Raw genomic sequence first — 13,139 nt, forward strand, 5'->3', positions numbered from 1 at the left:
ATGTTATTAATATGTTTCTCTCTACTGGAATGTTAAATTCTAGAGAAAGGAAATTCTTCAAAAGTGCATAAGTTAATTCTCAAGGGAGCCACTTTGTCCTCTGGAGAATTTCTGTATTGTAGATGTAGCCAAGATTAACTTACTAAGTGGAAATAAACACCTGGCTGCCCTGATATCTTACCTCTTCACTTAGGTGAACTTGAAAATTTTCCAGCTGTATAGCTGCATGAGATCATACTGACAGCTTATAATTTAGTCATACAAATAATGATATTCTTTAGCAACACTGAAATAACTTCCTGCAATCTTTTCATTGTTATTTTCACAGTATTATTCTTAGAAAATCAGAGACTTTTTTCTCTTTTCACTGTGCTTTAATCCACCTTTTCTCTCTTTTTTTGAGACAGAGTTTCACTCTTGTCGCCCAGGCCAGAGTGAGTGCAGTGGTGCAATCTTGGCTCACTGCAACCTCCACCTTCTGGGTTCAAGAAATTCTCCTGTCTCAGCCTCCCAAGCAGCTGGAATGACAGACGCCTGCCTACACACTCAGCTATTTTTGTGTTTTTAGTAGAAGCGAGATTTTACCATGTTGGCCAGGCTGGTCTCAAACTCGTGACCAGGTGATCCTCCTGCCTCGGCCTCCTCCACCTTTTTTCTTACTCTCTATATATTGTTTTTCCTTCCCTCACACAGCACTTTACTTCTTCAATTACTTGATATTAAGAAGGAATTCTAGGTACCCTCTCATCAGCAGTTGGTTATAGTTACTAACTAAGCATGCTTATTGGATTTCATGTTTGTTCTTCCATTCGATGATGCCGTAGGCCACCAAAAACTCATCATTTTGTGTCTCTCAAAGGTCATACAGAATTTTGCGGTGATTTCTTGTGGTTCGAAAGTCATAGTGGCAGCGATAAACTACCCAAAGCCCCGTGCAGTGATCTCTTTCCCCCAACCTTCCAGGGCCCTAGAGGAGATTGAGATGTCAGGGGTTTGGAAGACCTGCAACTCTTGTTGTGGCTTGGGTACAAGTATCCTAAATAGCAGCTTTATTACCACGCTTGGAACAAAACAGCAGGGCAGCATGGCAGCGGCAAGCCTCCAAAGCAAGGCCCTTCTGCAGACATTGAAGTAATGTGCTCATGGGTCGTGCTCTGTTGAATTGGCTTTGTGGAGCAGATGGATGACAGCTGCTGAATGAAGGGAGAGCAGAAGTAGGGCAATCATGTATGTCTAAGAGAATCTCTAGGAACATGGGGAAGCACAGTCTCACGTCAGGTGCCATAGCTACTGAATGCTGTGATGTGCTACTCTGTCTCATAACAATGAGAAAGTTTATTTTGAGTAAATCCATTATTCCCACTGTGAAGTTTAAGAGGTAAAAAAAAGCCAAAAGCAGTGAACGATATTATAGCTGTTTCCTAGAAAGACTATGCCTGCTGTCTGCTGATGAGACTGCATTTTTTTTTGTCATCCTTACATATGTGGTTAGTAAAATACTATCTGCAAATCTGTCTACTAACCATATTATTCAAATGATGATGTATGGGCTGAAGTTTCATAAGCATCAAATTTTATCTCACATTATTTTCTTTTAACTCATAGGCTGCATATATTCAATATAATGAATATTCATTAAGCAGCCAATGGGTGCTAAGCATAGTGGGAAACACAAAAATAAATATTGTATGCTTCCTTTTTTCAAGTTTATCATAGTCTACAGAAGACGAGACAAGCATACTGACTATGATGACTGTAATACAAAGCAAAATGTATTACATTCTATACCAGAATTGCAAATAAAAATGCTGTCGGAGACAGTATAAGGAGAGTTGGGAGACCCTTATGTGAAGAAGGTATGATTTAAGAAAAAATAGGATTTAAGAAACAGGTATGATTGAAGAGCCAAGATAAATTGCATTTTAACAGGCAGAAATGGGGACAATGTGTTCTAGAGAAAGAGGAAAACGTGAACAAAGTCAGGGAGGCAGAAAAACACAGGGTATGTTCACAATCCTCTGTGTCATTCAGAAGGACTGAAAAAGAAGTATGTGACAGGAAATTGTGGAGGAAATGGTGGAAGATACACTAAGCCCAAGCCAAAGTGTTTCCACTTGCTTTCATTGCCCCACCTTGAACCATAAAGATGAGATGTTTATAATAAAGCTGTGTTGTCCACACCTGAATCTTGTCCTTTGCAGTCTAAAGTGACTGCAGTTTAGAGTTATTGAGAGTCAGAGAAGCTGGCTGTACCGGAAAAAAGACCTAAAGCAGGGATTAGAACTCAGGTTTGCTTTTGGAAACTGTTCTTCAGTTCACTCAGTAGTGATCAAGTTGTGAAGAACTGATACATTCTAATCAAACTCAAAGTGTGTGATTTTAAAGTCAGAGAGGTTATTCTTAATTGTGTAGTGTAGGGTATTTTTTTGCATGTGAATGAATGTGGGTCCTTTTCATAGGATCATCCTCTTAGGCTGTACTAGGACCTGGCTGACAAATACATAGCAGACTTCTACTTTCTCTCCTCCCCTGCCCACCTGAGGTGGGCTGAGGTGGGGTGAAAGTTAGGCTCAATAATTAGTAACATCCCACAGATCTTCATAATCTACAACCAATTAATTGGATTTGACATTCAAATCAACTGTTTTGCCACTTCTTACCTAGAGGAACAGATTACATCTTGGAAGTTTACTGATAGACATAGAAATTGAGGCAAGCAAGTTTTTATATTTCTGAAAACTGTTTCCATAAAACCCTGATTTATTGCCCTTCTCTATTCCAGAGTTATTTCTTACTTCCAACCATGATCAGTTGGACATTGAAATTTTACCAGTCTTCTTTCGCAATATTCCTTTTGAGTTACCCAAATTTGCTATCTTACAGTATACTTATAGTAATGGCATCACCATTCCTCAGTCACAATTCCTTATCCTTTTTGTTTTGAGACAGGGTCTCATTCTGTCTTCCAGGCTGGAATGCACTGGCACAATCATAGCTCACCGTAGCCTTCAACTCCCAGGCTCAAGCAATACGCCTACCTCAGCCTCCTGAATAGCTGGGACTACAGGGGTTGGCCACCACACTCAGCTAGTTTTTTTTTTTTTTTTCTTTCTTTTTTCTTTTTTTTAGTAGAGGTGAGGTCTCTCTGTGTGCTGGCTTCAGCATCCCGAAGTGCTGCGATTACAGACGTGAGCTGCCACTCCTGGCCCCTTTATTTGTGTGTTAAGCTGAGTCTTTCTTCTTTCTTTATAAATGCATCATAATCCATCTGCTGAAATTTAGGAAGCATTCTATCTTAATCAGTAACATACACATTATTGCTTATGAAAATTGGATAGATCACTAATGGTCTCCATTTTATATGGATTTTTATTAACCTGTTGGTTTCACAGAGTGACATTCTCTGGCTTCAAACTCTATCCAAAAGAATATCATAGACTGTTTTAGGAAGCTGCAGAATCCAAATCTAAAAGCGTATTTTAAGACATGAGTTTTTTTTATGTATTTCCAAGTGGTGAATTAATTGTACACCTTATTTTTAACATTTCCTTGTTCAAACTTGATTGAGAGAAGAGGTTTCTGAGTAAAAGGAGAAGGAGAAAAAAAAGCAATAGAAGTCAGAATGGATAAGGACCATCATTTGCTGATAAATTACTGTCGTCTGTCTTTGACAGGTGAAAGAAGTAGCAGCCTAAATGTTAAATCCGAAATACAAGCTGCTCAATAAGGATTTTACTGAAATCGAGTTTTATTTTAGCTGTTTCTATGTAAAACTAAAACATGGCTATTTGAATCCCATTAAAGTCTCACTAATTCTTGGAATTGTGTGCTTATGGCATCTGAGTAGTTGCCATTCTCTTGAATTATCTTGACCACACAGTGCTTCACCAAGTCTCTTCACAGTAGCTTGAGGGTACTTGATGTCTTAAATAATGACTAATCACAGTTATCTGTAATGAAGCTAGAAATATAATCCACAAACTAGTTCTTATGTAGCATTTTCTGCTTTGCATATGTTTTGGGACATTTATATTTGTGCATCTTGTGGTCTAAAATTTTATTTTCTTATAGAAGGATCATATCCCGGCACTCTTGGGAATGGCAACGGCTTATATGATCTTGAAACAGACTCCACGAGCCAGAAACCAGCTGAAGCGTATTGCAAAAATGAATTGGAATGCTATTGATGCCGAAGAGTTTGAAAAGAGTTGGCTGCTACTTGCTGATATTTACATTCAATCAGCAAAATACGATATGGCAGAAGAACTATTAAAACGGTGCCTGCGTCATAATAGAGTAGGTGACTGAGGAGTAAAAAATTATTTTTAACTTTTGCTGCATAAGCTTTCCATAATAGATATTGTTGAGTGTTAGTCCATTTCCAAGGATTCCTGTGTGATTTTTGAAAACTAAATGTTTATTCTTACCACAATCAGGAAACAAACATTAATAATAAGAAAGAAGCCATTTGCCCTTTAAAGTTTTTTTAAAAAAAAGATTTCTGCAATTTCAAGTTTCAGCTGTATTAATGCCCTACTTAATAGGGAAGTGTTTTTGGAATGTCAAATGTTTGCCTGTGATTATCCATCTCAACCCAGAACTAATGAAAATTGCAGAAGAACATTAATTGCGGACGTCTGTCCCTCCTATTAAGAAATACTCTTGATGAGTTTACTGCAGCTGCATGTCATTTTCACATTATTAGAATCCATTATGCATAATATATTTTGTGGGAAAAAGTCTTTTCAGCTTTTAATTTGATTTGTTTAATAAAAATTCCTTTAGGTATAAAATTGAATATTATAAACTCCTTATAATTTAAGGCTTTTTACTAACATTTCATGTTTAATTAAAAAATATGTCATTATAACAGTTTTTTAAAGTTAAGATTTATTTTTTTGTTGAGAAATAATTGCACACAACTTAGAAATGATATTTATCTTCATATATTCATATACTTAAATCTTAATCACAGTAAATCTGTTTTAGCAAATTACATTACAAATGGACCATTTGTTTTTTAAAGAAGAGTTGTGATTATCTAGTGCTATTAAGATGCTTTCCTAGAAACTTAAAAACCTGAAAGATCCAAGCATTTATCAATTTATAAACTATTCTAGATGATTAGTTACATAAATTTTAAGTTAAATTGGTCTTGAAAAACAGGATGCTCATTAATAGGCTTTGAAAATCTAAATTGCTGAGTAGTTTACCCTTCTATGCCTAGTCTAGGATTAACCAAGATTGCATGAAAATTAAAGTGTCAGGGCACACAGAATTTTAGTTTGCCAGAACGCTGATAACAATATGTTGCATGGTTGAACATGATGGCTGCTTTAGAGGCTTCATTCAGCCCTACTGGTTGAATATGTTGATTTTGAAAGCATGACATTTAAGAACTAAAGCTTAGAAACCTTGAATTACATAATTTAAAAAGTGGAAGTCATCCAAATCTGGGGCAGGAAATGTACAAGATGACACTAGACTGTCTTGCCTTACCAGGTGATTGAGGAAGCTATCCATGATGATTAGAGTTTGTGTCAAAGACCTAGGGACCAACTTGAAGACGCCACCAATAGTATGCTTTAAGTATTGATAAGAATAACTGCACTGTATTGAAACACATAAAATCTGTTTAAATCCGTGACTTCTCAAAGATCCAAAATAGAAAAAAAAACAAAAACAAAAACAAAAAAAATCTAACTGGTGTCTACTGCAGTACGCTAGTGAGCTGACTGCTATTTCTGAAGCTTGCAAATAAATAGTCAATGAGATGTTTCTCATCATAGACATTTTCCAGCTAGTAAATGAAGAACACTGATAGGCTATCCCCATTCTTCAACCCTGATAAATTTAAATATGATGTAACATCACAAAAAGAGGGAGAATCAGACATTCTGTGCCTCCCAATAGAAGAACATACATCTATGGCAGGGCTAACGTTGGGGTAATTCAAGTGAAACACTCAGTAATCAAGATAAATAATAATTTAATGCAATTGTGCTGAGCTGTATTGGAGACTGAATCAAAGGGGAATATGTGCATTCCTATATTGATGTTTTTATATATTTTTTAAATGGGTAATGGATAATGGTTTTAATGAAAATATTGCTGGGGAGATTTTTCCCATTAAAATGAGAAGAGTGAAATGGTAAGAAACCAAGTTTAGGTATAAATAAAATATTCAATCTTAATGTAGTGATTTTTAATATATACTTTCAGATTATTCAATATTTTTAAACTCATGTTTTGGAAAAAATTACAATTAAACTACTCAGGAGGCAGAGACAGGAGAATCACTGGAACCCGGGAGGCAGAGGTTGCAGTGAGCCGAGGCACTGCACTCCAGCCTGGGCAACATAGGAGACTCCATCTTTAAAAAAAAAAAAAAAAAAAAAAAAAAAAAAAAAAAAGATACTGTTTCTTCTGTAGCTTCCTTTATTTTTCCTTCCGTTTTTCTTAGTATCTAAGAAATACATTATTTGACCAAGAATCTTGTGTCTCCTCTCCCCTTTCCCATCCTATCCTGACATTCATGAGAACTTCTCCCTGTTCCACCCTTAAAACGCTGAGCTTTCAGGACCCCGCCTGGCTTGCCATTGTGAAATGGCCTCGCTGTCTGGGGTAAATACCAAGGTTCTTGGTCTCACAGCCAAGGAAATCAAGGATGTGGACACACACAGGGTGGGATTGGGGCAGGAGTTTAAAAGGAAAGAACAGCTCTGTTACAGAGAGGGGGCCCAAATGGGTTATCAAGTTGTAGTAGAAGTGTCAGGTTTTATGGATGGGTTATTGGGGTGAGGGGGTCATGTCTTCTGAGGGCTTGAGGAACCAGTTAGGATCAGGTGTGCGATCTGCATAGAGCAGAGTCTCTAGCAGCCCCAACACCATTCTGTTTTTTTTGTTTGTTTGTTTGGAGTCTGGCTCTGTTGCCCAGACTGGAATGCAGTGATACGATCTTGGTTCACTGCAACCTCTACGTTAAAAAAAAAAAAAAAAAAAAGAAATACACAAAAATATGCATCCATGTTTTTATGCCTCAGGCTCCAGCATGGCTTATCATGGTACTGATGTATGAAATAGATTCACCTCTCTCCTCCAGAACTAAAATTGAATCCAAACCTCTAAATCTAATTACAAGTTCCAGAAAATGTCAGTGACATTGACATGGGAATTTATTCTATAAACACCACAAAGATGCAGTTAACTAAACCCTGAGTGGTAAGAAACTCTGGGATAAATATTCTTGTTTCTATTATATTTGATTTCAAGAAAAGAGACCCAGAGAGACAGACAGACAGGCAGAAGGAAAACCTCTGGATTAAAAGAGTCTAGATCAAAACGTTGACCAGTTACAATGTTTGGTCCTTATTTCAATCCTCAATCTAACAAAAAGAAATTATATTGAGATAATTAAAATTTGAACAGTACTGGATATTTGGTGCTATTAAGTCGTTAACATTTAGATATGATAATATTGTGGTTGTGTTTAAATAAAATATTTATCTTTTAGAGGTGCGCACTAACACATTTAGAATTGATATAATATCTGAGGATTTTTTCTGGTAACACAAAGACAGGTTTGTGAGATAGAGGTGAAACAGTATTAGTCATGAGATAATTGTTGAAGATAAGGGTTTGTGGAGTTCGTTATGTTCTTATCTCTATGTGTTGAAATTATTCATAATAAATCGTGTACATGTGCTTGTGTACAATACAAATATCGTGTTGTGTATTTCTGATTCTGTAAAGAAAACCCTGATACTGCAGATTTGTGATGGAGACTTGGCATCAGAATCATTTATTAAGTTCAGTAAAAAATGTGATTGCCTAGCCAGAGTTGAAAATCATTGTTTGATGTGTCATTTAAGTAGGTTAATATGATTGACCTTTAGAGTCACAAACATCCCATACAATCTTAGTAATATCAAGTTTAATCTATTGATGTCTCCTGTTTTTCTTTAGTCTTGCTGCAAAGCTTATGAATATATGGGATACATTATGGAAAAAGAGCAAGCATATACAGATGCTGCCTTAAACTATGAGATGGCGTGGAAATATAGCAATCAGACAAATCCGGCAGTAGGTGAGTTTAGCAATCACCTAGATTTTTCACAGAAAAATTATGTTTTATTTATTTTTATTTAAATACATTTGATTTTTTTCAAAACAAAATAAACGTTGAGTCAGTTTTAGTTGTCAACCTTTCTGAAAGGAGAATAAATTTTATATTCATTATATATTATTAGCTACTAATAGTTAAGTACAATTTCCTGAGTTCCAAACGTGTCCTCAGTCATCTTAGCGTACATCTAGTCTAATTCTGTCCCCTTTTCTTCCTTCACCCTCTGCTATTTTGAAATTGGGGATGCCGTGGAAAAAGATGTTTCCATTGCCAAGTAAGTTAGGAAAACATTGCATTAAATTGAATTGCACACATTTCTTTACTTCTCAAAGCCTTTAAACACAAATGTATATTGCGATGGATATCACAGAGGGGCCCTGTTTCCCACAATTATTTGACCATGGGTGATTTCTTGTCCCATGAGCATCTAGAAACGTCATCCAGTCCCAGTGTTTTGCAGGCTGTTAGTTTCAGGAATGCTAGTCTACAGTGTCCCTAACAGAGGTGCCATCAGAATATACTTCATGACCAACCTCTCCCCTCATGTGAGGGAGCTCGTCCTCATGTTTGTGTTCTTTTTCTTTGTATTGGGTTGAAATGTGCCTCCTTGAAACTGCCCAAGTCTGTTCTCTGGAGCAACCTACAGAATGTCTCTCTCTTACAGATCATGACCCTTTAAATTGCAGACATCTGTCATGTGTCCTAAGGCTATCTATTCAAGCCATCTGCAGTTACTTGTCCCTTCTTCCTAGGATTGCATTCCGAGTCTCTCACCTTTCATGTTGATGTCTCTTGGAAGCTCCAAAGTAGTGTTTCCCAAACTGTGCTTTGGAACACTTAAACATTATTATTATTTAATAATAATTTTTTTTTAATTAAAAAGAATGGAGTATGAAGGTGGTAGATGTCATGGCCATGTAAGTTAGGAAAATGCTGTTTTGTTTTTCCATGTCCCTCTGACCTGTTGTACCATAAATGAACAAGCTCTCAAATATGATTTGCCCAGTTGTAAGTATAATTAAGCTATTTTTTTTTCTTTTTTTGACTAGGCATTTTGGAGTTGCTAATTCAGCTTAAGATGACATCTATCTTTTCAGCAGGCATGTCACAGTGTGAATTCCATTTTAATTTGCAGTCAAATGGGTCACCCTTACACTGACTGCTGTTAGCTCAGGTCTTCTCTCACTGTTTGGTTTCCTGGAGTCTGTTCTTATACTATACTAGACTTGTACAAAGCACACGAACTAATGATTTTTATAGTATTTTTTATTCAAAAGTATGATAGATCTTTCAGAAGAAAGTCACCTTGTAAAATGAAAAATCCTTAAGTGTCCTTAAAATATTAATTTTGACACTGTATTCCCTGGAAGGAATACACATAGAAGTTAACTTATTTATATATTCCATTCCTTGGAAGACCTCGGCAAATAAAGGAATTCCAAATCACCAGTTCTTTCATTGTGTCGTTGTGCTTTGTAGATTATTTTATCAGTTCCTCAAACTTTGCTTTGGTAAACATTTCTTTCTGAGGCTCTCCATTAATTCCTTAATTTTATCCTCAAGATTATCATTGCATCAACACCCCCAACCTGCCTGGCCAAATAAACAATGCATTTCACTTTTTCAGTTGTCAGAAAACCCTTAAAATCATGCTCATGCTCTTTCCATAGCATTCTGGCCATAGCTCTGAGCACGTGTGCCTTTGTGCGTGTGTGTGTGTAGAGATATACATATATCGACATACAAATATAATACAGTCATGTGTCACTTAACAATGGAAATATTCTGACATATGTGTAGACGATTTCATCGTTGTGCAAACATCCTAGAGTATACTTACACAAACCTAGATAAAGTCTACTACACATTTAGGCTATATGGTATATAGCCTATTGCTCCTAGGCCACACACCTGTACAACATGTTACTGTCCTGAATGCTATATGCAATGTGTGTATGTAAACAGAGAAAAGATAAAATACAGTATTATAAAAATACGAAACACAGTATTACAGTCTCATAGGACCACCATCATGTATGTGATCTGTTAATGAAACATCATCATGTGGTACCTGACTAAATATAAAATATTGTGAGTTTTAGGTCATTTCTATTTATTTCTTTTTACTAGCATCTGATAATGTTAGCCAATAATTCTTTTCAGACACTTAAAATTTTAAACATTTGTTTTGGTACTTTTATTGGAGCCTAAGAGCACTATTGACATTTCATATTTTTAAGAGGTAGAGTGAAATATTTGTTATTACATATTCTTTTACCTTGCATTATAATATCTTGTTTACTGAGTGCACAGCTGCTATTACTTGTCTTCTCTTCTTAGTTTTCTCATTTTTATAGCGTGTTGCAGGAGAACAACATCCATTAAAAGGAATGTCTTTTAAACATTCTTCTAATTGTTGATCGTGGAAGTGCAGCCTTTCACTATCAGTAACTGTGATCATTCTTACCAGTCATTGGTGACTGATCTGCCTTCCTCTGTGTCGCTGTCCTACTTGTTCTGTCTTCTCGCCGTACTCCAAGTTCACCAGCTCCCTATGCGTCCTACCACTGGCCTTAATCCATGCGGTTGCCTGTATCTGACAGTGTCCTTGATTCCTACCCTCGCCTAGTTTATGCTTCATTCTTCAGATTTCAGACATCTCTTGACACCCTCTTCTTCCCCAGTCAGGTTCTTTATGGTGACTCACTTGGCCTGGATCTTTCATAACATCTATAAAATTGTATTAGTTTTGAAAATATTCATTTACTCATGCAATTATTTTAAAATGTACTTTTTCTCCTGATAGAATGCAAACCTCATAACTATAGGCATCAGTTTGCCTGTGTGAGTGCTATAACGAATGGCTGTGTTGTCATTTACTGCCATGTGATGAGTTTTTACTATAATCTGAAATAAATGAGACTTTTCTAGTAAGTTATAGAAACCACACTTGTGGGATGGCAGCTTTCTAACCGATCAGTATATTCACAGTGATCCTTTATCCCAACTCCACTTTCTTTTCTTCTCATACTACTTTTATGTCACTCTGCCCACTATTATCATGCAACTTCTCTGTATAGCGTAGTTCAGCTGTTCATTCACCAGCCCCCCTTACAAATGCTTTAGTGGGTAAGCAAAGAGAGGAGGAGCCAAGGAAAAGTAATAGCAGTGTACTGCATCATTCTGTTTTATGGTTTTTGTCTTAACAGGATACAAACTGGCATTTAATTACTTAAAAGCAAAAAGATATGTGGATTCGATTGATGTATGTCACCAGGTAAACACTTAAATTTAGATTTCTTAAAAATTTTTCAGATGCACCATTTCTTCCTTTTTTAAATCTCCAGATGTATTAGTTAAATGATTTATCAGCTATGTTCAGGGAGATTATCAGTGTTCAAAATTTAGAAAATAATGTTCACCTAAATAAAAAAACATGCTTTTACTTGGAGATCAAATAATAAAATATTTATGTCAATTTAAAGACAAAGACTACTGAGGGGTATCTATAAACAGTAAACCATAGAATATTTACATTTATGGAAGGGAGTAGGATTAAAGTGGTGGAATAAAAGAGACTTTTACTAAAAAATAAAAATAAAAAGACAAAGACCAGAAGGAGAAACATGTTAAATAAAATTTAGTCTTCAAGTTAGAAGCTATTTGAAGACAGTATAGATTCTCCAGATCATTGTTCTGAATAGAAGTTGTTGTGAATGTGTCTGAATCTGGTTACTAGAGAATTCAGATTGACCAACTAAAGATAGAAATGAATTCTATTAGAAGTCATTCAATTACATTCTGTAATTCATCCCCTACTAAAATGACAAATATTTAAATTATGGTTTTAGAATTTGCAGAGTATCTTCATGTATACATCATCCCATTGATATTCCATATAAGGCATTCTATTAAACATTGTAAGGAGCTCCAAGAAAAGTTCCTTAGAAAAGAATTTTGTAATGCCCCCTTTCTCACACAGCAATCTGTCAGCATCATTACCGTAAATACTTGACCTTAGGAATTGCTGTTGATTACTGAGTCTCTGTAAAGGAGTATTTCTGTCAGGTTAGAATTGTATGTTAATGTAAGGTCATAGGTAGGATCATTTTTGGAGTTACTAAAAAAAAAAAAAACCTAGTATCTCCCCACTATTAGTAGACCTGGAAATATGTTTGTCTCAAGATTATTTCAGGTAAAGCTGATGTGTACAGCTGTATAAAAATCGCTCTCTAAGCATTTATCAAATATTATGAATAAAAAACTAAATTACAAAAAATATTTTAAATCATTGATATTTGTTTTATACAACTCGTCTATTTAGTAAACAATTGTTATATTTTCTACATCCGATATTCACACATAAATATAAAGGAGTCATCATGTTACATTTAAAATGCTACCATTAAATAACTGTTGTATTAGTATTAGGAAATCTTAACTGTAATGCACATTTCTAGTAAGTTTTGTAGCTCCGTAGTTCTTGATAATTAGTTACAAGTTTCTGTGGGTTCTTTATTTGTTTTGCAGGTTCTTGAAGCACATCCAACTTATCCAAAAATCAGAAAGGATATACTTGATAAGGCCCGTGCCTCTTTAAGACCTTGAAAATAATTTTAACGTAGGTTGTTGGTTTAACAGGAAATAAAAGAAATCTTTCAGTTCTTCCTGTTCAAACAGATTTGAGCTCAATGCTTTGTTGTTAGAGGTATACCCTTTTTCTCCAGCAGAGGTTGCTGCTGTACATCAAGAGAAGTACTCAGTGAAATTGGTGTTTTCTAATGGAGTTGAATGAGAGCTGGTCTGTTTGACTCTGATTAGGTACAGATTTGGTGACTCTGTGATAAAGACTATAACCATTTATATAAACAATATTTTGTTTAAATCTGAGTGATTAAATACCCTCTGTCTTTTCTAAGGAATATTTATTTCAGGAAATATATTTAAAATGCATTGTTCTCTGTTAAAAGTGTTTTTGTCTTATTCTGTTTTGTTTCAAAGGTTTGAATAAATC

The 13,139-nt window shown here is 35.6% G+C and overlaps 1 protein-coding gene across 3 annotated transcripts in view; it reads left to right on the plus strand.

The window, feature by feature from the left end:
* The window catches only part of TTC21B (tetratricopeptide repeat domain 21B), a 74,848-nt gene extending 61,754 nt beyond the window's left edge, over positions 1 to 13,094 (plus strand). For 2 of the 3 annotated variants that reach the window (XM_039470121.2, XM_074399558.1), the window contains 4 exons: positions 4,072 to 4,296; positions 7,966 to 8,086; positions 11,335 to 11,402; positions 12,656 to 13,094. In XM_039470121.2, coding sequence (XP_039326055.1) covers positions 4,072 to 4,296; positions 7,966 to 8,086; positions 11,335 to 11,402; positions 12,656 to 12,733 — 492 coding nt within the window. In that variant the 3' untranslated portion in view covers positions 12,734 to 13,094. Of the gene's footprint in view, positions 1 to 4,071; positions 4,297 to 7,965; positions 8,087 to 11,334; positions 11,403 to 12,655 lie in introns of those variants that run through there. The other variant, XM_074399559.1, reaches the window with a different exon arrangement.
* The last annotated feature ends 45 nt before the right edge of the window (positions 13,095 to 13,139 follow it).

This window comes from Saimiri boliviensis, chromosome 5, assembly GCF_048565385.1.
Source record: "Saimiri boliviensis isolate mSaiBol1 chromosome 5, mSaiBol1.pri, whole genome shotgun sequence".
Classification (NCBI taxonomy): domain Eukaryota; kingdom Metazoa; phylum Chordata; class Mammalia; order Primates; family Cebidae; genus Saimiri; species Saimiri boliviensis.